This window comes from Neltuma alba, unplaced genomic scaffold, assembly GCF_004799145.2.
Source record: "Neltuma alba isolate B1F8T4 unplaced genomic scaffold, ASM479914v2 tig00012706_pilon, whole genome shotgun sequence".
NCBI lineage: Eukaryota > Viridiplantae > Streptophyta > Magnoliopsida > Fabales > Fabaceae > Neltuma > Neltuma alba.
This window is the reverse complement of record NW_021637133.1, coordinates 12,571-37,853: the sequence shown is the minus strand read 5'-3', so window position 1 is coordinate 37,853 and position 25,283 is coordinate 12,571. Positions and strand designations below refer to the sequence as shown.

Here is a 25,283-nt window from a genome sequence, read left to right as displayed (position 1 = left end):
GGGCCCACAAATGGTTAGAATAGCCCAAAAAGATGGCCCACAAACTAAATCACAATCCCAAACCATTTCAAAACTTAATCGATTACAAATGAGACTTTGGGGTATTATTCTGAAATTTGGTTTTTTATGCATATAAATGTATTACTGTGAACCCTGTGCATCTAGTTTGGGTGGGGCAAGGAGCCACGTGGTATTGGCCCTCATACAGAGCTTTATGTTTGGCCACTATTATTATCCTACTACTTCTTTGAGGGACTACAACACCCCACTAATTTTTTTAAAAGGGGACCCATGTTCCACAGAGTACTCTATGGTCTTTGGCCAGTCTATATCACTCGTGTGGTGAGATTGTCAGAGTAACCAGTCAAATGGATAGGACTTAGCCTATGGGTCTAGTCGGTGGAAATAAGGAGGATATAAGGATAGATTTTGGTTCAAGAATTGCATATGACATAGGATCTTCATTGATATTTATATCTCTTAAATGAATAAGAAGTATGTTATCTCTTTTGAAATTATCAGCTGCATAAGGTTGGCAAAAATATTTGACTTATATGGTTATTGTGAGCTTAAATGTTAAATAAATATCTATTGACTGTTATTAACTTTGCGTATCCCATCTGACACCTCGCTAGCCCATGCTAGGATGTGTGATAGTTAGAGATTTAGTTACTGCGACTTTGTCTCACCCTTGTTGTTTTACCATTTTCAAGAAATAATACGTTAGCAGGACTTTCGGGGAAGACTCTTGAGGGTTAATAGCTACAGCTGACAGTATAAAGCTTCTGGATCTTACTTTATAAAATCTTTCCATATATTGCCACGCATCAGGATTTTATTAATTTGGATCTTATTTTACCTTCTCATGTTTTTATATTGCTTGTCTTGATGTACGTATTGCATCTTCTATCTTTAGTTTATTTTGTCAGAATACTAGCTTGAAGTGCTAGTAGTGGGCCTAAGGCCTTTAGGTTGTGTATGGTTGAATTAGTTATGGATCCACGATCTAATGGCAATTTCTACAAGTTTTGTCATTGTTAGTATTGATTGAAATAATCAAATCTAAACTGCTATTATAATTTATCAATCGAGGCATGTTGTTTTACAACCATGTTAGCTATGACCAATCTCTCCTAACACGATTTGCGTGTGAATGTGCTATATGATAGTGTATGTTGATTACAAATATAAGTTATTTCTTTTTCTAACCATGATAGTCTTAATTGATGTCAAATGCCTTTCTATCATGGTTAGCCCCTTATTAATGTGATTGCTTCTAAATAACCATAATAGGGTATGTTTATTGGTTTTATTCCTTTCTATCATGGTTAATTCTAGTTAGGTAAGTGGCGACGTTACATAACCTAAGAAGAAAAGTTTTAAAAATTGAAATTTACCAACTTAAAGACCAAATGGATGGTTCCATTTGCTTCTATTTGCTATTAAAAAGGGTTTAAAGTAAAGGTGTTACATCTAGCACGGTTTTTTCATCACAATTAACCTCACTTGACATTATATAGCATACTTAATGAGCGGGTAATACTCTTCCCTTATTCTTTCATTAAAACATTTAATAATATTTATTTTAGAGTAAACTTAACCGAATTCTCTCTATCGATCTATAACTCCAAAAATCTATCTCTGGGTATTAATACTACTTTTTCATCATAGAAAATTTCTCTGATTTTACTTAAGTCAAAAGTCAGCCCATAAACAGTTTATTTTGACTTTCCCCAAGTAGTATATGAATAGGCTTTAAATTCTATTAAAGCCAATCTTTTTATTTTTTGGGGACAGAATTATTTTTAAAACTTGTGATAATTCCTGACGTGTTATCTCCAATTTTTCTCCAATTATCTAAGGCCTCCTCATATTTTAAATAATTCAATTTCTGCTAATATTCATAATTAGCCAAAGTCCTAGGAATTTCATCAATTTGCTCTACAGGTATTTTCGTCATTTTTAACCCCATATGGGCCTCAAAACCTTATTTCCTATTTTTCTGGAATTTTTTGAAATTTTCGGGCATACTTTCCATTACTGCCCTTTTTGGCCCGAAATTTTCTGAAATTACGATAGGTCCCTACTCAGGTTTAACCTCAGGAATCATCTTACTAAGGTTCACAGCACAACCTTTGGCTCTTAATCATCTCCAATGTCCTTACTTGAGCCCTGGAGACTTCATCAAGGTCTCTAACTTGCTTGTCTCGTGGTTCCAAAAAATTCTTACTTTGCAGTTTGGTCCCTGGGAATTAGAGCTGGGAATCAGGGCCGACCCTTCAGGGCTAGTGGGCTTAAAAGGGCCGGCCCTCCAGGGCTGAAATTTTAAAAATACCCCAATTTGCTAGGCCCGGCCCTTAAGCTACAGGACCAGGGCCAGCCCGCGGGTTTTTAGCCCGTTTAAGAAAAAATACTATTTTTTTATATTTATCATATTTTTTTATAAAAATATAAAAATAAACCAATAAAATTATTAATAAAAGACATAAATATGAATAAAATTAAGTTACAAATATAAAATATCATCATATATAAATATTCATCAACATCTAAGGACATCTAAAACATTCATTAACAAGATAACAACATCTAAAAGTTTTATCTATAATGCAATTGTGCAATAAATAAACACTATCATTAATCTTTTGAAACTTCATCATCACTATAATTAATTACTTTTCTTCATAAGTATGATTTTCTTTCGTAACAAAAATATCAAGTTTTTCTTCTTTATAAGAATTTTATTTTTAAATTTTGTAATCTAACTATTATTTTACTTTAATGTGAGAAACATTGTTGTTGAAACTCATGAATTTCTAATTCAAATTATAGAATCACAAGTTATATAAGTATAAAAAAATTCTATTATCAAATATATATATATTTTAAAAATATCAACGCATATAATATAAATCAAATCATTATTAAAGTCCAAATTAACCTATTTTTTAAAAATTTAATTGGATAAATTACTGTCTAAAACTAAATTTAATTTTAAAATGATAATAATAACTAAATATTTGAAATATTATTAACAATGTAAAAAATTAATAACATTAATATTATAAAAAAATAAAAAAAATAAAAAAATTATAAAAGGGCTTAAAAGGGCCGGCCCGCGGCCCTCCAGGGCTGGTCCTTTTAAGCCCTCGGCCCTCCAGGGCCAGCCTTTCAGGGCTTATTTCTCATTTTAAGAGAAAAATATCAAGCCCAGCCCTCATAATTTCAGGGCCTAAACAGGCCGGCTCGATGGGCTCGGCCCGTTTTCCCGGCTCTACTGGGAATCCTCTTGTCCATCTAGGGAGCCTCTAGAATTCCTGCCAAAAGGAGTCAAATAGCCTTCCTGCCTTGGACTACTTCCTGTGCTTCAAACACCAAAATTTGGGATGTTACAATTTTTCCCCTCTCAAAAAAAATTTTCGTCCTTAAAGCTTCGAGATTAAACCCCAACTCAACTATTTTTCAAGGGTTTCTTATAAAGAATATCCCTTTTTATACCTAATCTTGGCACTCTAACTCCACTTCCACTTCTCCTGGCTAGGTTTCCATCCTGGGTTCTAATCTTTTACGTTATGGCTTTACGTGCCTCCGGGCATTTATAGGGGTACAAATTGTGTTCTGAGCATGCTTTCGGTTCTTTAGGCATATTTACCCATAATCGTGCGTTCATACCATGTTCCTTCTCATATGACATTTTGGGTTTCCCTTTCTGCATCCTCAATAGGTACTTCCTATATCTTACTATCATAGACCCTTCTCATTCTATCACGGGTGGGTCTATTCTATTTTTCTCACCCTGAACAGCTTTAATCAGAGGGTTCACTACCTTTTCTCTCATTTCATACTTAGCTTGCCTGAATGTACAACGTTCAGGACTTACAACTCTCCACTCCTTTTTACTTGTACTGCTCTTTCTTTCCCTTGTGGACTAGAATAGAATTGAGCTCAGTCTAGTCAACAATAAAGGTATCTGGCAACAAGTCAAAAGTACTATTTTTGTATTAGTTAACCAACCTAAGGAGGTTTTCACATCTTAAACTCATCCTAGGTCATCCTATTCTCATTCCCAAAGAGATAATATTCCCTTATTCTGATGGCTCAACAATTCCTTAAGCTTGGTTCACTACGACTTTGGGACCTACCCTACTCTACTGCAAGTCTTATTAGGAGCTACTGCGCTCTACCATAAACCTCTTAATAACTTTCCTTAGGCTGGGTCTACCATGACCTCAGGAGCCACTATGCTCTATTGCCAGCCCCTTTAGGATCCATTATGAACTTGGAATACTATAACTCATTTGAGCCATGTTTTACTCTTTGGGAGATTTTAGACCATAAGAGTGAGTTATATAATAAGTCACCTCCACTCAGTCAGTAACTTGACTGATTATTCCCCAAGACTAAACCTAGATGCCAATATTGTCTTTTTAGGCCTTACTCAATCCTTTTTGCCAACTCTAAAATTGTTTGCTATAGGGTATCTTCATAACCCTCAACTTTTCAGCTCCCTCAAACCATTCTTCATTTTATGCTAATATGCCTTTTCTTACTATGCTCGCTATTCCTCACAGGCTTGGAATAGCATAAAGAGAGGACTTATCATTGATACTTTGTTTCTGCCTAAGGAATATTTTACCATCGCATTACTCTTGACCCGTTTCACTCTCATTGGGGTAAGGTCAACTCCACAAGGCTTTTCTGACCCACTATTACTCTTCTTATAGGAGGAGGTATTGCTTTCCTTTAAAGCAATGTCAACTCAACGACTCTCTACCTTTCATGGAGGGCATATTGCTTTTACTGGTACAGCACTCTCCGCTTTGGGAGGATACATTATTAATATATTACTTTTACCAGTATGGCATCAACTCTATTATTTAGGAGGATGAATTACTTTCTTCACAGCAATGTCCACTCTATCATAACTGTTTCCCCTTTCTTTTCTTCAGAGGATAGCTCACCTCCAATCAAGCAGCATCAACTCTAATTCGAAGGATCAGCTCCTAATCTCAGAGAGGCATTTTGTGGCCAAGATCTTTCTCATACCTAATCTCTAGTTGGGCGCCATATCCTTATTAAAAGGAGCCTCTCAACCTGACTTATTCAGTCACTTTGCTAGTGGCAATAATCTATAGGAATCCCAAACATTATTTATTCAGTCTTGGGTTTAACCTCAAGAATATTCTCATTGAGGTTTCCAACACAACCCTTAGCTCTTAATCATCTCTACTTCCCCTACTTAAGCTTTTGAGACTTCATCAAAGTCTCTAACTTGCCTGTCCTATTGTTTTAGAAAATTCTTACTTTACAGTTTGGTCCTTTGGAATCCTCTCATCCTTCCAGGGAACCTCTGGAATTCCTGCCAAAAGGAGTCGAATAGCTTGCTTGTCTTAGACTACTTCCTGTACTTCAGAGCCCAAACTTCATGATGTTACAATTGCCTATCCACTGTGATATTATTCCCCACAACTCCTCAAGTGTTATCCATTCTTTCATACTATCACCCTCACACTTCCTGTAATATATTTAACTTTACCTCCATCATTTGTTTCAAAATGTCCACCGACATAGAAATAACAGAACAATTCCTTTCCAAAGGCTGTCCCATTATTAAAATATATTTTTCATACTAACCTACAACAACAATTTACATTTAATCATGTATCAGTCTCAATATAATTTTATTCCATCAACTCAATCATTTACACGGAAAAAGTAAAACCAATAACCTCTTTTCTTACCAAGTTGACACTAGGGTTTTATAACTTTAGCATTTAAAATGAAAACATCCCGATTCCTTCCCTCTACTATAATCCCTGAAATTTCATACTCAAACTAACAACCATTACTTTTTTCCATTTTTCCTCCCATACTCCACCATTCCTCATATCATAACCCCTCTTCATTGCAACCAACCCACAGAAATCATAGATGAACTATCAGACTAGAAAAACAAAAATATCTTATCTCAAACTAACCACAACCTCCTCTAACTAATATCTTCTATCACCTTCACCTCTTATACTCTCTCAATGTATAACACTTGGCGACTAATAATGGAACTCACAAAATTGAAGAACAATATCATATTGCTCAATCTTAAATAAAAAAATAGAAGGAAAGTGTAATTAGAAACATTACTCACTTAATTTCTAGGCTTGGAAGCTGCAAAATATGTCGTCTGTTCCTTCTCTTCTTGCTTCTGGCATGAATTTTGTCTTTGCCTACATAAATGGTTTTTAATAACAGAGAAGCATTTAGTTTTTTAGGCATGATTTGCTAATTGCAATTTAAGATTTGGTCTCCCAAGACAATTTAATTTATTAACATACCCATTTCATAATTTCATATATTTATGGGTTTTTATTGTGATTTTTCTGATGGTTTATTCGCTAGAAAATACATTTATTTGAATGAATTTTTTATTTTCGGGCGATTTTCATAGCTGAGATGGATCGTATGATTTTTTTAAGATAAAAAAACTTTAAAACTGAAACCCACAAAATTGGGTTTCTTCATAAGATTTTCCCAAAATAGGATGATTCCTTAGAAAGCAGAAGACATTTCATCTGAGTGAAAGCTAGCCTCAAAAAGAGCCAGCCTGTTCGAATCCAACGTGATTGAATCTGTTGGCTAAATTTCTTGACCTCGAAATTCAAATGGATGGTCCTCGTCATCATCGTCTTCCTATCCCATTCTTCTAAATATATATTCCATTTTTTTCTCTTTCAATTGATCATGCCTTTTGTCCCTCACTGCATCACTTGCGGAGGCAAATTGAAGAATCGCCTGGGCTACGCACGGTGGTGAAGGTGGGGTGTGGTTGTTCTTCAGAGAAAAGTCAGCCTCTAAAGCAACCCATTGATTTCGATCTCGCCGCACCGCCTACACCTTCGTACCTTTGTTAAACTGAACTCATGTTTTCCTTTTACTTTTCTCCGTGTCTGTCCTTGGATTTGAGTTTCTAGATCTGGGTTTGTCTTCATTTGATTAATTTTTTTGGGGGAATGGATTGCGTTGTTGGAATTTTCGCCATGAGGATTATATGTGAACTGCATTCTAACTCTTTTGTGACTTGCATTGGAAATTTTTTGTGTACTGGGTTTTAATTGCTGCGAAGTATTTATGATGGGTTGCTTTGTGCCATTTCATTCTGCTTCTTGATTGAATATCTGATTGCATTTTGAAACTAGGCTTGTTGTTTCTTCTGATTCTGAGGATCTTCTGCAAAGAGTTGGTGTTGTTGTAGATAGTTCTTTTTCGTATGCCTACAGGGTTTGATAATTGAAAGGACATATTTTCTTTCAGTAATCGTTTGGTGTTTCTTATGAATGATACATTAAATTGTCTATTTATTTGCAGCCGTGTCGTTGGTACTAAGCTTCTACATAATATTTTGATTGATAACGCTCCTATATCCTTCAATTTTTGGAAGGTCAGAATCTATGCTTCTTGATCTGGAAGAGGAAACCATTTGGTTCCAGTTCATCAGTTCCCTAACCTATTAGACGAATGCTGCTAAGTTGTTTTTCTTTGTTACCTACCAATTTATTATTACATACTTGCTTGCATTCTAATTTTTTTAATTTTGTTCTACCCTCATCTGCAGTCCCAAGATGGTTGCACAAAATTTTGAAGTTGATCTTAACAAGCCCCTTGTTTGCCAGGTACGGATAATATTTGTGGCCTGTCTAGCAGTAGGTTTTTTTTTTTTTTTAATAATTTTCCTAAAATCTACTAGTGGGTTAAAAAGATTAAGGGGCAGGATTGGAAGATCAAACCACTATTACAATATAAAAATTGAGATATATGTGTGCAGAGGAAGTCATAGATCAGGATAATACAATCAAAATTGTGTACAATTTACTCAGAAAATATATAATTTAAATAAACATGACTCTGACACTCCCATAAAACTTTTTACAGGTTGGTTATCTTGGAGAAGCCTATGAAGAGTGGGTTCACCAGCCAATTATTAGCAAGGAAGGACCTCGATTTTTTAAAAGTGATTTTATGGAGGTATAACCTCTAACTATACGTGGAAAGTAAAATAATCTTCAGGTCATAAGTTCACACTTATTCAGATTTCTTGATGTTGAATATATTGAAAGATTATGGTGTTTGGTGTACTGTTAACTGCATGTAACAGTTCTTGACACGCACAGTCTGGTGGGCAGTTCCAGCTATTTGGTTGCCAGTTGTGTGTTATTCTATTTCTGTCTCTGCAAGAAAGGGCCTTGCACCCTCTCATGTGGCTCTCCTGGTGATCCTGGGTCTTTGCATTTGGACTCTGGCTGAATACACTCTACACCGTTTCCTTTTCCACATCAAAACATCAAGCTATTGGTAGATCTCTCTCTTTTCCCCCTGTCTCTGTGCATGTACGCGTGGCCCTCCCCTTTTTCTTGTGTTGTATATTTTGTTGTTTTTATTTCCATTTGGATGCATTGATGGACAAACTTCTTAACGGGTAGAGAAACACTGGCACTATTTTGGTTCATTTATTTATTTAATTTGGATTTGGATGATTATTTGTTCTAGGGGAAATACCTTACACTATCTTGTTCATGGTTGCCACCATAAGCACCCCATGGATGGCTTGAGACTTGTTTTCCCGCCAGCTGCAACAGCTATATTACTTGTCCCGGTATGTCCTTTCGGCAAAATCCTCATTAAGTCTTGAGAATTTGACCTTTTTTTCCTATTCTACACAAAAAGTATGTTGTTTTACTTCTACCTGACTCCCTTTTTTGGGGCCAAACAGTAAAGCCTTATTCATTCCTGATAATTGGATGGAAATTTGATCACAAATTATTGCTCAAGATTAATGTGAATACTGTCATTATTATGCTACAATATCTTCCTTGACGTGTTTACATAGATGTTTTTCACATTGATCTGAACTGCTAATTTGTGATGTTATTACCTCCTCGCTCAGGTCTTACATAAGATTTTCGTTTCACTTAATATACATTATTGAAATAGGTAACTGCCTTAGTAGCTTTCCTGTTTATAAAAGGCTGCATCAGTTGATTTGTTTGCTTTGTCCAGTTCTGGAACTTAATCAAGCTCTTATCCACCCCTTCAACTGCTCCAGCATTACTTGGTGGTTGTTTATTGGGTTATGTGATTTATGATTGTACCCATTACTACTTGCATCATGGTCAGCCAAAGAGTCATGCACCCAAAAATCTCAAGGTAAAAGCACTTCCTGCGGTAACTGTTGATTTCAATTAAATACCATAATATCTTCACCAAGCTGCTATATTAGTAATTTTTATTTAGAGAAGTTTTTATTATAGATTGCCATTTATCAGATGCATTGCACAACATCCCAAATATTCAAATGTCTAGTCAAAATTGAAATAATCATGTTTGATGGAATAATACGGTATTAGCTGATGGTTGGCGGCTAGGATTTGATGAGTAAACATCTTTCAAATTTTCCCATTAGAATTAATTTTGACGTAGGAAAATTTTTTGATTAGAGACTGGAACACCAAGTGCAGGCCCTGTGGACATAGACGCATTCTTTTTCAACCATTATTTTCTGGGCTCTTTGAATGGTTTATAAACATTGAGATGATATATTTTTGATATATTTTTTCTTCTACTCCCTTCTTGGAAAAATTTATAGCTAGATTCTTATTTTTGGTATCATCACTTCATTGTTGACATATGTTAAAACCCCCCGGGATGGGAGATGCAAATGCCACCTTCATGTTTGAAATATATGGTCGCATACCTCCTTAAACATGGAAAGTTAAAAAAATTATCTTCCTCAACTATCACCATGCTGGATAAATAAATTAAGAATAGAAGAGTCAGATGCTATAGTATCACCAATATTGGCACCAAATTTTTGAACTTGGTGACTGAAAAGGGAATTAGGATTAGGGAAAATAAGTAGTGGGAGACATGGCCTTCCCCAACAGCGGGCCTATGTTTTTGGTTGTTGAACCAAGTTTTTTCTAAAAAGAATGTATAGTTTATGGCGATTGTTTTTGAAATTTGAGGGCCAAAAACATACCATCAGGAATGAATATTTTTTGCATCGCAGCATCTTACTCTATTTTTCTGTACTGCAAAAAAAAAAAAAAAATGAATTCTTTACCACATTATCAGATGTGCCAGCTCAAACAGTTAGTTCTTGTTTCTGGATGAATAAAAGTATGCCATGCGACAAATGTGAGTTTAAGTGGCATATATTTGCTGCTACTCACAAGATTAAGTTATATGGACAAAATTGTATAAATCAATGTTGAGAAAATAAGACTGGCCATTGAACCAGTGAAGAAACGGGCTCGGGATTCAATGATCAAATAATGGTCTGAATGGTGGTCAAACGGGTTCATGAATAAATTAATATATTTAATATAACATGTGCTTAAAATAAATAGAAGCAATTGTCCATAATAATATAAATAAATATTTAAATAAAAATAATATATAATTTAAAGCAGGCAATATCTATCCATACTCCGTTGCTCTCATCCGAAATGTATACTTATTTCATAATTTATAATTTATAGCTCTAAAATACATATATACTACTTCTGATCCTTAATATAAGACTTTATTTGATTTTTATTTTAGTCTTAAATATAAGATCCCAATTCATTTTGTCTCTTATATTTATGTATTTTTTTTTAAGATAATCTTTCTTCTAGTCAATATACTTGATTAGTAAGGATATTTTATGAAAGACAACATCCATTTATTACAAATAACTAACTTAATTTATTTTCTTAATCTCTTCAAATTAGTCAACTAGCGCTTATAATTAGAACCGGCAATAGTATATAGATATTCTTGCATGTTTGTTCAAATTTCTTCATTTCCCAACGCTTGGTAGATATGGGTATGTATAAATTGTAGCTTAGAAATATGGATTAAAATTTAAAAAGATAAAAAAAAAAATATGTGAACAGTTCAACCACCGCTTGTAAGAATTTTGAGTAGTTTGAGGCAGGTTTGGCCGGTTTTTTGGCCTACTGTTTCTGTGCATTATCAAACGGGTATGGGACCAGTTTCCGGTTCAACCGATCAAACTGGCTGATTCAGTTTGGTTCTTACAACGTTGGTATTAAATCTTAAGTGATTGTTGAGGGGGATGGTTTTGGGTTTTCAGAAAGTATGGCTTTCAAATTAAGGTTTCAACTTTTGGATGCTGCCAAAACGAATAACGATGAAAAGGGTGTTTGCAATTTGTAGTAAACCAGAAGCCAAATAATCTACTTCCCCTGTTAATGTTGCAGAAGTACCACTTGAACCATCACTTTCGCATGCAAAACAAAGGCTTTGGGATCACTTCACCACTGTGGGATAGGATCTTTGGGACGCTGCCTCCATCACTAATAGGTGGTGTAAAAAGTAGATAAGTTGCTGTCAATGCCACTGTTTGGTTATTCAGCAAATTCAGAGGTCTGACAAATACACATGTAGTGTTTACTACTTGTCAATTGGATTTTGTTCTCGATTGATGTTTTCGAGGTTTACTATGCCTGTCTTGTGCTAATTTTCGTGGTGTCTCCATCATGCAATTGAACAGTGTGAAAGTGTTATTATATTATTTATCAGATTTAAATCAGAAACTCTCAGATCAATTTTTGCTTTTAGCTTGAGGCCTTATTGCAGGAATATCATTACTCCATATAACTAATTTAACTGGGTTATTAGTGTAACCGAAAGAGTGGATTTTTCATTTTTCTTTATTTGCATCGTCTGAGGTTGTAAGGACCTGTTTGGCACGTTCAAGATCTTAGGAAAAGGAAAATCCATATTTTCTATCAATTTAACACCTTTGATGGCACAATCTTTTTGCAAGCCATTTTCCGGTGGTGGGGCATTTTCCTTTATAGCCCGTTTGGTTCTTGCGTGTAAGTGGATTCCCTGTAATCCCAGTACATTTTGCTATTCTCATTGTTTGGTTTTTTTGTTTTTTGGCCAAAAATTGTTTGGTAGGTCCTAGGTAATGTAAATGAGATTACATTATGTAAAGGAGATAATCTCAAATGCTGGAATTTGGATTACATCAATGGACTTGTGTAATCCCCATTCCCACTTCCTTTATTCAATAATACCCCTCCCAATTTGGGTGCCCCTCCTCCCACCCTCTTCCTCTCTTCCACCAGCATTTTCCATCTTCCACATCTCCTCCACCAGCGGCACTCCTCCACCAGCGTCACTTCACCATTTTTTTTGATGATCGCGAAGTTTTCAACACTGATATTCTCCTCCTCTTGCAACACTTTTGTTCTGCCCACAACTGCCAACCTGTTCCTCCTTGCACCACTGTCGTTCTTCTCCGGTTGTAGACCTTGTTCTTCTCCACGACCATTGTTCACATTCGCCATTGTTCCCTTCTTAAATTCTGCACTGTACTCGTCATTCATATCTCTTTCTTTCCCATTAACATTCTTCTCTAGATTTCATTTTTAATCCTCATCTTCAAATTCTTTTTTCATATTGTGGGTTTTTGGGTTTGATTATGTTGCTATGTATTTTGGTAGATTCTGATAAGCAATGGTAATGTACGGTTGGGAAGCATTAAAAGAAAGAGGAAGATCGGGAAGGTTTTTTGTCTTCTTTGTCTTCTGACCAAGGCTACAATGGTCATTTCACAATTCTTTTTTTCATGTTTTTAAGATTAAAAAGGTATTCATTCTAACATGTACCAAACAAATATATTGTAATGATGATTGCATCATGTTACATTCTTAACCATTGCATTCCATTACATTCCCATTCATTCTATGAACCAAACAGGCACTTAAAGATAGGAATATCGCTTCCCGCTATTTTTTGTGGGAACCCATTTTTCATCAGGATGAGAAAATCTTGAGGACAAATTTACCTCTAAAAGAGAAAATGACAAGTGATGGAGATGATAGAGAAGAGGAAGAATTAGGTGGAGCACCAAAATTATATGGCTGGAGTAAAAAATGAGAGGAAACACATTTAAATACTCTCTAAATTAAACCATTGAACATTAAGTGGACATTTGTTTAGATGAAGCAATCTAATCTTTTTGCTCAATGCTTGGAAAACATGTTCAATGTTGCTGGATGTGATTGACCTATGGAGGAGGAAGATTTTCGCATTACCTAATTCTTTAACAGCGACAAGTTCTTTAATGTTGCTAGGTTGTTGAGTATGGCCTTTCTCGTGCTATAAATGAGCAAATGCGAATTTAGTGCTTGCTCATTTTCTTATTATATCTTGAATTCCACTAGACATAACTTTTTCAATTTAAATTTAAATTATGCAAATGAACTATCATTGGAAAGTTTTTTGAATATAGTTTCTAATAAAATAAGACCCATTCAAAAAATATTTGTATTTTTAAAGCTATGAATAGAATAGGGAAAAAAGATAAGAAACGTTTTAGATATGACCTTTGATAAATGTTATTACAATATCCCACAAACTGTAATTGTTTTTGAAGTGAAACTTGTTATACATAAAAATAGCCTCTATAAGTTTATTAAAAACATCTACCTTAATAAAAAATATTCTCATATGAAATATACATGATTTTTAAAATCTGGTTCAAAATCTAGAGAAAAATGTTTTTGACCCTTGCTCACACTTTTGATGATACCTGTCAAATTACAAAGCATTTTTGAATGAATCTTGTTGCACTAAAAACTACACTCAAAGAGCTTTTCATTAATAGTTTCTTTGCCAATTTGAATTTATATTGAGAAAATTATATCAAATTAAAAATTGCTCTGTTTAGTGTGTTCAAGACAGAGTGTAACGAGTGTTTAAGTAAGACGTAACGGAATTCAAATTTTCTAAGAAAGTTAGAATGTATCGTGCATGAATTGGAATTTGTTGATGCAAATTCCACTTTACATCAATAAACACATGGTTTAGCATTAAGCTACGGTAACAAAATAAGTACATTCAAATTTCATGCAAGAAAACACGTATTTGCTATAGTGAATTTAAATTTTCTTGTGTAGATTTTTAGCATCAAATTTGATTTTGCTTACTTCTGTCCTTGTCATATTAAAGCTTAAATTTCATTGAAAATAACTTTAAATATAAAGTGGGCAAATGACCTAACACTAAAAAGCTATTTAAATCTAGTTTCTAATAAAATAAAATCAATTCAAAAATTTGAATTTGATCCACCTGCAAACAAAAATTGTTCTGTAGGAAGTGAAAATCTGAATTGACAGAGGCAACAAGAAGTATAATGACTGAAAACAAACAATTGGAGGCATTCAAAACTATAAGCATTCAAAAGACGGAGTTGCTTCAAGAGAATATAGGAAAGATATCTGGGATAAACTCACTTGTTAATGCCGTAAGACTCAAACAATCCGTTTAAACAATTTTTGCTTGTTACTATTTAATTTAGTTATTTATTTCATTTTTATTATTGTTAATTATTGTTGTTGTATAAGGTCATGGGTGTCAAAATAAAATAGATTTGATTTGGTATCTCAACAAATGCTATCTTCATATTATTATTTATATGATTTATTATTTAATTTTTTTAAAAATTAATATTTATAGTATTTTTATGAAAATCTATGATGATTTTTAATTCACATTGAGCATGTATTTATTTATTTTAAATTATAATTTATTATTAATTTAACATTTTGGATTTTTTAATTTTTTAATAATATTTTTATTCTTTAATGTTAAAAAGCAATTTTTGTTTTCTTAGAAATTTTTCAAGATATTTTCATCTAATCAAGCATAAAATTTTTCATCAACCCATTTTTATTCTAGTGCTTACCAAGTGTACCATCACCTAAAAATTTTTCATTCCATTCCTTTTCATTCTAACAAATTCTTCCTACCAAAACGGAGCGTAAGACAGAGAAGAAAAAGGAGGTGAGAGAAAGAAATGAATTTCATTCACTTACGCCCTTATGTGCTGAAGGCGCTCGTTCGTGAGCCCACACTATCTTCCTTATTTAATCATTCATAGGCTAATGACTTGAGGATTTGCAGTTTAGAGTCTTCCTAATTTTTAATGGTTGTCCTATGAAGTCACCAGCTGTATATACGTGTGTATGTATGTACATATGTAACTAGAACATATAACAATTTTGAACATCAAGCTGAAGGAAAAGCAACAATGTAGGTACAACAATAAAGAAGGAAGGGAATGCAATAGGCAAAAAAATGTGGAAAGTAGAAAAGAACTAATGCAACCAATGGATTGTATTGACTAGAATGAACTCAATTCCCTTGAGATTGTAAATGCAAACAAATAGTTAAAACTGTTGGGATGTTTATTGTGATCTGGTAGGATCATATATCAAACAATTGTATTTAGAAAAACCAAATAAAACGAAAAATGATTAACTAGAAAATAAATTTGACAATAAGGAACGAAATTCTAAGAAAATTTGTTTTTTAAAACCCAAACACAAAATCAGAAGGATGATTGAAAATAGGACCTTAAGGGAACTTGTCACTTACTATCCTAGTAATGAAGACAACTTGACATTGTCAAAGTATTTTTGCAAGAGTAGGAGGCTACAAAGCAACACTCACAAAAGAGAGAAATTCTCAAAATTGTTATTCACTCAAAACTTCTAGATTTCGATCTAGAAGAAAATCCTCTTTCAAAAGGTCTTATTCAAGGAACACGAGAAGGAAACTTTTGAAAAATAAAATATAATCCTAATTGATACGCAAGGGATGCCTTCTTGTTACTTTTTGAAAGTTCTTTGAAGTCATTTGAGAAAAGAAAGGAGGGAGGGATTTTGTCGCGCGACGGGGTGCTATGGTCGGCATGCAAATGAACTAACATGACAAAATTGGGCGTAAAGTTGTTTTGAATTATTTTCTCCACCAACTGGGCTTAAATCTGGTGGTGTTGAGAATATTTACTATGCTAGTTAGATGAACCATTGGTGTAGAAAGTTATTAATTTTATACAAATTAAATAATTTAAATAACTATTTACGCCGGTTATTTATTTTAACTCGTGTAGAAAGCTTTTTCTACGTTCGTTGCTTTGGAAACTTGTATCTAAGTTACTACCTCCGGTCCTAAATATAAGAGATAGTTGATTAGTTTGAGGAGTTTAAAAAAATAAGTTAAGTTAATTATTTGTAATAAATAGGTGTTGTCTTTCCTAAAATATTCTAATTAATTAAGTATATTTGCTAAAACTACTATTATTAGAGGGACTATTTCAGAAAAAAATGCATAAATATAAGAGATAAAATGAATTGGAGTGTTATATTTATGACCAAAATAAAAATTAAACGAGATATTATATTAAGGATCGGAGGTAGTATTTTATTCCCATTGAAGGGTTATTGTAGCAAGGTTTTTTTGTTCAAATACATCATGTCTGTGTATCCTATTTGTTCATGTGAAAGTTACTTATTTTTATACTTCTCTTTTTCTTTAATCTTTAAGTTGTAATTTTTTTTTCAGTGTGAAGTTTATTCTTATGCTTCATTTAAATTTCATACAATAAGCATTTTAGTTTTAATATGGACAGAATTTTGAAAAAAGAAACTATGAGTTATCAACAATGTGTACAAGTGAGCGTGTTGTAAATATAGATATACATGGAAAGTGCGTATTCGGTCATTCCTCTAAAACTTCATGACTTGATCTATATATATATAACCATTTCCATACATTATCATCATCAATTATACATGCCATTATTATCATTTAACATTACATCCATTTACAATAATTACAAGATGTAAAACTCAAGGCACATATATACATAGTTCTAACAAATACATAACCTTCTCCTTTGCATCTCCATTCCTTTACCTTGCCTCTTAATATTGTGGCCCCTAGTTGTTTTTTTTTTTTAAGATGAAACAATGGTATCCTCAAGTCACATTGGATTTGAGACTAATCCCTTTCGGGCCTGGAGCAGTTAAGGAATAGCCCTCCCAACAAGTGCGCTTCCCGAGATTGGAACTTGTGTTCTCTTTCTTACGGGGGTGAGGCCGCTATCACCTCAACCAACAGCTTGTTGGTTGGCCCCAATTGTATTTAAATATGGAATGGGTGAGATTTCAGGGGAAATCTCAGTAGCAAACTACACCAATTATGCATGGAAGAGAATTGCTTGGTAGATGACATGCTTGGCTTTAAAATGTCATGTTTTCATTCTTGTAAACACTACAAAAAAACATGTATTTTGTAGCGGTTAATATATGACGTTTCTAGTGGTTTTAACCGCAACAAATAATATTTGCAGCGGTTAGATAAACCGCTAGAAAATCAAGGGCAAGAAACAGATTTCTAGCGGTTATAGGAACCGTTACACAGTATGGTCAAAACGCCAAAACTTTCTAGCGCTTAGAATAACCGCTAGAAAAACAAGTAGCTGAACGGCAATGAGATGAAATTTCTAGCGGTAATAAACTGCAATAAATCACAAAAAAAGTTTTAGTGGTTGATTAACAACTAGAAAGTTTTGAGCGAAATTTCATTTTGTCGGGAAACAAAAATTTTCATTTTGGCGCCAAATATTTCTAGCAATTACTAACCGCTAGAAAGTTCGAAGGAAATCAAATTTTGTCAGGAATTGAAATTTTGGAATTGGCGCAAAAAACTTTGTAGTGGTTAGGAATAGCAGGAAATGCAGCGGCAAATTTAAATTTTACGAAATTTGTCCCTTTCATTTTCTAGCGGTTTTGGAACCGCTAGAAAGTTTATTCCAGATGAAAAAAATAAATTGAGATGTTTGATTATTAAAGAATATAATATTATAAATTTAAAAACCATTAAGTAGATTATATTAGAGAATTTTTTTTTTAAAATGTATAATTACCAATGTAATACATGTTATACATTTGAATTTTGTAATAAATAATAAGTAATAAATAATAAGTAATTAAGTTGTGATTGTGTCAAATGAAGTGAATTTAATTTAATTAGTTGAATTGAAGATGAGATAATTTATAATATTAAACCTAAATTGTTATCTTGAGAAGTGCTTGAATCAGTTGAGGAGGGAATGACAAATATAAAGAAGAAAAATCTGAAAGAAAAAGAGAAATAAATATGTTAGTAAATTCTAAATAAATACAAATAAAAGATATTAAAAATTATAAAATAAAAATCACCTTACCATATAATGAAGAGAAAAAAACCATCATATCAGAGAGTAAAAAAAAGAGAGATAATTATAAAGAAGAAGGGAGAGGAAGGAAAACAGATTGGGTAAATGAATGAAGAGGTGATGTAGTATTTATAGAAAGGGAAAATTATTGTAGAGTCCCAAGCAAGAGATTTTATCACTCTAAGGTCCTGGAAATGCTAAAATGAATCTGAGGTCCCAAGGGACTTAATTGTGAAAAATTCCAATTGTGCAATTACAAAATTACCCTCATTCATTTGAAAGACAACGCTGAAGAAAAATATGAGGGTTCTTTATTCGCACAGCTCCGTCGCATCTCGCCTCTCTTCCTATCGCGTCTCGCCTCTTTGACTGTGATATTCTGCTCTGCTCCTCGCCTATCTGACTCCGTCTCTACCTCACACCTATTGCTTCTCATTGTCACTACCAACTTTCTTGTTTTTCGCTTCTCATTCTGTGAAGTATAAAATGATGCTCTGTTTTTCGCTGGTTCATGCTCTGTTTTTGCTGAAAATAAATGAATATGACAGTGTTTTTTTTGTTATAATCCCTGTAATGCGATGGTTCAATGTGTTGTTAATGGATACATCGAAGGTTGTCAATCTAACTATATGACTTGTCAATGACAAGTGATTGTGACAGGTTGATATAAAGAATGTCAAGTTCAAGTAGGAAGCATTTGTTCTGCTATATCCATCCAGGGAGACAATTTATTAATGATGTAGAAGATGAAATGCAATATGTTGGAGATGGTAGCATATATAGCGTTTTTTTTTTCATTTGACAACATAATGACATCTAAATGTAAAGTTAAGTTAATGTGTATTGATATTATTTAATGGTTACAAAGTTTTTTTAATGCCATTTATGTGTATTGATTAGCATGAAATTCTTCATTAATATCCTTATCATGTCTAGAAATGATAAGGGTATTAATACTAAAAAAACGAATGCTAACTATGATGACATGATAGGTACATATCACAGTCTTCTCTATCAGATCTATTGACAACCTCAACAGTGAGTGTTGACAACCTGAGGAGAAGTCATTGACAACTTCAACAGTGTCGCTAACAACTGACTCTGTGGGATAACACAGCCTCTAATCAAATAGAATTATTATCATATATAATGACTTTAACAATAAATGGGAAGCTCTTTCAAGTCATCAATAGCTTTAAGTGAATCCAATTTGATTATAGCAGAATTTTATTGCAGAAATTCATTAACAACCTCAATAACGAGTGTTCACCACACAAGAAGAATCTGTTGACAACCTCTGCAGTGTCACTAACAACTGACTCTGTGGGATAGCATAGCCTCTGATCAAATAGTATTATTATCATATATAACCACTCTAACAATAAAATGGAAAGTTCTTGAAGTTATTAACAACTTTAAGTGAATCCAATAGATAGATTATAACAGAATTTTGTTGCAGAAATTCATTGACAACCCTAACAACAAGTGTTGACAACCTGAGGAGAAGTCGTTGACAACCTTGGCAGTGTCACTAACAACTGACTCTGTGGGATATGACAGCCTCTAACCAAATAGTATTATTATCATATATAATGACTTTCACAATAAAATGGAAAGTTTTTCAAGTCATCAATAGCTTAAGTGAATCCAATTTGATATAGCATAATTTTATTGCAGAAATTCATTACAAACCCAAGAAGAATCTGTTGACAACCTCTGCAGTGTCACTAACAACTGACTCTTGGGATAGCATAGCCTCTGATCAAATAGTATTATTATCATATATAACCATCTAAAACAATTAAAAGGAAAGTTCTGAAGTTATTAACACTTAAGTGATCCAATTAGATTATAACATAATTTTGTTGCAGACTTTCATTGACAACCCTAACAAAAGTGTTGACAACCTGAAGAGAAGTCGTTGACAACCTTGGCAGTGTCACTAACAACTGACTCTGTGGGATGGACAACCTCTAACCAAATAGTATTATTATCATATATAATGACTTTAACAATAAAATAGGAAGCTCTTTAAGTCATTAACAACTTTAGTGACCCAATGGATATAGCAGAATTTATTACAGAAATTATTGACAATCTCAACAGCGAGGTTAACAACCTAAGAGAAAATCTATTGACAATCTCAGCAGTGTCGCTAACAACTGACTTTGGGGATAGCACAACCTCTAACCAAATAGCACTATTATCATATATAGCAACTTTAGCAATAAAATGAGAAGCTCTTTCAAGTCATAACAGTTTTAGTGATCCCAATTGCTTACAGTAAAATTTTATTATAGAGATTCATTGACAACCTCAAGTAAGTGTTAACAACCCATGGAGAATCTATGACAACCTCGGTAGTGTTGCTAATAACTACTCTGTGGGATAGCACAACCTTCAATAACATTAAATTATAACTAAATAATATCATATTAGCTTTAACACTAAAATCATATGTTAAGAATCATCAAAACATTGCATAATGTACAATGATTGTCATATTATACAGTAACTTAATTCAGACTGTCAATGACAGCCTCAACAGCTGTGATAAAAGTCTATGGCAATCTATTGACAAGTACAGCAAAATAGAAATATGATATTATATCAGATTACTTCCAAATATCATATCACTTTTTATATGTATACAATTTACACTACGCCAAATTCACAACCCACTTAAAAAAGCATATCGATTGCATGTGTACATAATGTCAGTTGTTAGTGACACTGCAGAGGTTGTCAACAGATTCTTCTTGGGTTGTAATGAATTTCTGCAATAAAATTATGCTATAATCAAATTGGATTCACTTAAAGCTATTGATGACTTGAAAAAACTTCCCATTTTATTGTGAAAGTCATTATATATGATAATAATACTATTTGGTTAGAGGCTGTCATATCCCACAGAGTCAGTTGTTAGTGACACTGCCAAGGTTGTCAACGACTTCTCCTCAGGTTGTCAACACTTGTTGTTAGGGTTGTCAATGAATTTCTGCAACAAAATTCTGTATAATCTAATGGATTCACTTAAAGTTGTTAATAACTTCAAGAACTTCCATTTTATTGTTAGAGTGGTTATATGATAATAATACTATTTGATCAGAGGCTATGCTATCCCACAGAGTCAGTTGTTAGTGACACTGCAGAGGTTGTCAACAGATTCTTCTTGGTTGTGAACACTCGTTATTGAGGTTGTTAATGAATTTCTGCAATAAAATTCTGCTATAATCAAATTGGATTCACTTAAAGCTATTGATGACTTGAAAGAGCTTCCCATTTTATTGTTAAAGTTTATTATATATGATAATAATTCTATTTGATTAGAGGCTGTGTTATCCCACAGAGTCAGTTTAGCGACACTGTTGAAGTTGTCAATGACTTCTCCTCAGGTTGTCAACACTCACTGTTGAGGTTGTCAATAGATCTGATAGAGAAGACTGTGATATGTACCTATCATGTCATCATAGTTAGCATTTGTTTTTTTAGTATTAATACCCTTATCATTTCTAGACATGATAAGGATATTAATGAAGAATTTCATGCTAATCAATACACATAAATGGCATTAAAAAAACTTTGTAACCATTAAATAATATCAATACACATTAACTTAACTTTACATTTAGATGTCATTATGTTGTCAAATGAAAAAAAAAACGCTATATATGCTACCATCTCCAACATATTGCATTTCATCTTCTACATCATTAATAAATTGTCTCCCTGGATGGATATAGCAGAACAAATGCTTCCTACTTGAACTTGCCATTCTTCATATCAACCTGTCACAATCACTTGTCATTGACAAGTCATATAGTTAGATTGACAACCTTCGATGTATCCATTAACAACACATTGAACCATCACATTACAGGGATTATAACAAAAAAAAACAGTCATATTCATTTATTTTCAGCAGAACAGAGCATGAACCAGCGAAAAACAGAGCATCATTTTATACTTCACAGAATGAGAAGCGAAAAACAAGAAAGTTGGTAGTGACAATGAGAAGCAATAGGTGTGAGGTAGAGACGGAGTCAGATAGGCGAGGAGCAGAGCAGAATATCACAGTCAAAGAGGCGAGACGCGATAGGAAGAGAGGCGAGATGCGATGGAGCTGTGCGAATGAAAGAACCCTCATATTTTTCTTCAGCGTTTTCTTTCAAATGAATGAGGGTAATTTTGTAATTGCACAATTGGAATTTTCACAATTAATTCCCTTGGGACCTCAGATTCATTTTAGCATTTCCAGGGACCCTAGGTGATAAAATCTCTTGCTTGGGACTCTACAGTAATTTTCCCTTATAGAAATCAGCGAGACATTTGTAGCAGTTTGTTTGTAGCGTTTTAATTCATTTTGTAGCAACCTTGGATTTTCTACCGTATAATATAACCGTTAGTATTTGTAGCAAATTTTACATTTTGTAGCGGTTCTATAACCGCTACAAATGTAATTTTTTATTTTTTAAAAAACTGAACCAATTTTAATTTATACATATTTATTTATGAAAGGAAATTTTTGAATGATAAATTTTTTTGAAATGCTATTCTTGATCATCATCCTGCCTGAAAAGAGATATTAAAAAAAGTTATGTTAGAATTATAATATATTTAGAAAAAATTCGTAATTAGTAGTTAATTATTTAAATAATTTAAGAAAAGACATATACCTGATAATTGCCAATTATCATCTCCTTGAGGAAAGAAGTTTTCGAAATTCGGGGGTTGGAAGGGTTCACTGTCGTAATAATGTCACCATCACCCATATCATAAAGATCCCGTGGCTTGAGGTGAATGACCATATTCCAGCCTTTTGTTTCTCATCCTCAACATAGTAAACCTGGTGTGCCTTGGAAGCAAGAATATATAGCTCATCATCTTCAGATTCCCTTGTATGAATAAGTCTAGAGAAATTACCAGAGGTGATGCCCAGTGGTCAGTAGCAAGTCCTCGTGAAGTTGCATATTTGCCCAACAGCACTTGAACAGAGTTATGGTGAAAAGCTGGTAACTCAACTCAATGATGCCAATTAGCTTTCCATAATAAGTGACGCCTCCAAAGCACATATCGTCGTCACTGCTGCTAGCATAACATCTCGTCCTAAATGTCCCGGTAAACTCCAGAGTTTTGTGTGAGCAATCCCTGATCATGTCCAACTATACAGAACTTGAAGCCGTTAACATTATACACGGTAAACCTTCGTGCATGATCTAACAGAATGAGGGAAAGAGCTTTGAATTCATCTGCCTATGGGCTGTTGTCATTACGTATTCGACGTGTAAACTAACCAGGAAACTCTTTGTGGACTCTTTTATCAATGTCAGAGGAACGCGCACGCCCCCATAGCTATCGCCTGAGGTAACTTCTAAACTCACTATAGTGAAGTGTAATGTTTAGAAGAGTCAGTGAGAAACAAATGTAAAGTGTAAAGTTAGTGAGCTTATATAATACTTACTGCATGAAGGGTTTACTTTGGCTGCAATTTATCAAAACATGTCTGTGTGCCTGGAGTTTCTTTTGTGGGAGTGAGTCTAAAGAATTCATATCCTCCAACTGGTTTCCCGACAGGGAAAATAAAGTTGACATGGAAGGACCAGGAGGAGAATCATCTACGCAATGTGGGCGGTTAAAAGATGTCTCCATGTCATCAAAGTACCTTGAACAGAAAGTTAGGACCTCATCTCCAGAATAACCTTATGCTATTGACCCCTCAGGGCACGCCTTATTCCTAACATATGATTTTAATTTTCCCAAGTACCTGTAGGTTAATATTCCATTAATAATTGTGAGCAAATGAAATAACAATGTGAAATTTAAAGAGGGGGTTATGAAAGATAATCTGGTACCTCTCTATAGGGTACATCCATCGATAGTGACTGGGCCAGCAACCTTGGCTTCTCAAACAAGGTGGACAGTCAAGTGAACCATAACAGTGAAGAATGATAGAGGAAATATCATCTCCAAGTGACAAAATGTAAGAATTATTTTATTTTTGTAGCTGATCAAGCTCTTCCGCTATCAAGACCTTCGCACACAACTTCTTGAAAAATGAACACAATTCCACCAAAACTACTGATACATCAGAAGGAAGTGTGTTTTCAAGGCCATAGAAGTAACGATTGCATAAGAACATGGGAGTCATGACCTTTTAACCCAGTAACCTTTGGAGCCTACAATCGATACACCTTGAGATATTGCTAGAATATCCATTTGGTACTTTAATATCCTTCAGCGTCAAAAGGAAGATATCCTTGTTTTGCTTTGTCAAGGTGAATTTAGCTGGTTGAAACTTGCCCTTTTCATCAGGCCAAGCCTCTTCACGAATTCCCCAGGCCCATAAATCTTTTCTAGCTGTGAGATGGTCTTTGGACTTTCCAGCTTCGCTGAGCAACGTATATAGCACATTATTGCACACATTTTTTTCAATGTGCATAACATCCAAACTATGTCGTAGCAAATTAGATTTCCAATAAGGAAGAGTGAAAAATATGCTTCTCTTCTACCATTGCATAGGTTGCACATAAGATGTCCCACGAGATAATCGTCCCAGTCATTTAGGATCCACATTCTTACCAAACTCGACATTAACATCATCTAACTGTCACAAAATATCCACACTAGACAAAGTAACAAGAGGATCTCTCTGCTCCAGTTTCCCATCAAAGCGAATCCGTTGTAATCTAAATCTGTGCTTGGAATTGAGGAACCGTTGATGTCCTATGAAGCACCACTTGGGACTGTGTGGAAGGCGACATGGCACAGAATCAAAATTACACTCAGGACAGGCCAACCCAGTATGCACATTCCAGCTGGACAAAGTTCCCAAACCAGGAAAATCACTTATTGTCCACATCAAGGCTGCATAGAGATTGAATAGTCACTTGTCATATGAGTCACATGCCTCAACACCATTCATCCACAGGTCGATCAATTCATGTATTAACGGTTGCAGGTATATGTCTATATCATTTCCCAGTGCTTTCTTGCCAGGAATGATCATGGAAAGCAAAAAGGAGCTCTGCTTTATGCACATCCAAGGTGGTAGATTGTATGGAACTAATATCACCGGCCAGATACTATAACTTGTGCTTATGTTTTCAAAGGGATTGAAACCATCGATTGCCAACACAAGACGATATTTCTAGGATCACTGGCAAAGTCTAGAAATTTCACATCAAATGTTTTCTACACCTCTGAATCT

The 25,283-nt window shown here is 34.1% G+C and overlaps 1 protein-coding gene across 8 annotated transcripts; it reads left to right on the top strand.

The window, feature by feature from the left end:
- Nucleotides 1–6,558: 6,558 nt before the first annotated feature.
- LOC114730073 (dihydroceramide fatty acyl 2-hydroxylase FAH2) lies at nucleotides 6,559–12,866 on the top strand. Of its 8 annotated transcripts, none has more exons than XM_028917098.1 (9): nucleotides 6,559–6,895; nucleotides 7,363–7,435; nucleotides 7,610–7,667; nucleotides 7,927–8,019; nucleotides 8,150–8,346; nucleotides 8,542–8,647; nucleotides 9,052–9,198; nucleotides 11,827–11,879; nucleotides 12,769–12,866. In XM_028917098.1, exons 3-9 carry the CDS (start codon nucleotides 7,617–7,619, stop codon nucleotides 12,842–12,844), a joined length of 723 nt encoding a protein of 240 aa, XP_028772931.1. In that variant the 5' UTR covers nucleotides 6,559–6,895; nucleotides 7,363–7,435; nucleotides 7,610–7,616; the 3' UTR covers nucleotides 12,845–12,866. The 8 variants fall into 8 exon arrangements, with proteins under 8 accessions (XP_028772931.1, XP_028772928.1, XP_028772933.1 ...); XM_028917095.1 differs by lacking the exons at nucleotides 7,363–7,435; nucleotides 12,769–12,866 and adding exons at nucleotides 7,441–7,522; nucleotides 11,259–11,361 and having other exon boundaries at nucleotides 6,566–6,895; nucleotides 11,827–12,723; XM_028917100.1 differs by lacking the exons at nucleotides 11,827–11,879; nucleotides 12,769–12,866 and adding exons at nucleotides 9,489–9,540; nucleotides 9,940–10,368 and having other exon boundaries at nucleotides 6,566–6,895.
- Nucleotides 12,867–25,283: the final 12,417 nt, after the last annotated feature.

Bases quoted from the DNA above. Each gene is read 5' to 3' on its own strand.
- LOC114730073 (XM_028917097.1), top strand. From the start codon at position 7,617: ATGGTTGCACAAAATTTTGAAGTTGATCTTAACAAGCCCCTTGTTTGC. The intron at 7,668-7,926 runs GTACGGATAATA...AACTTTTTACAG, and splicing joins ACAAGCCCCTTGTTTGCCAG to GTTGGTTATCTTGGAGAAGC. The intron at 11,362-11,826 runs GTGGTGTAAAAA...ATCTTTTTGCAA, and splicing joins GCTGCCTCCATCACTAATAG to GCCATTTTCCGGTGGTGGGG.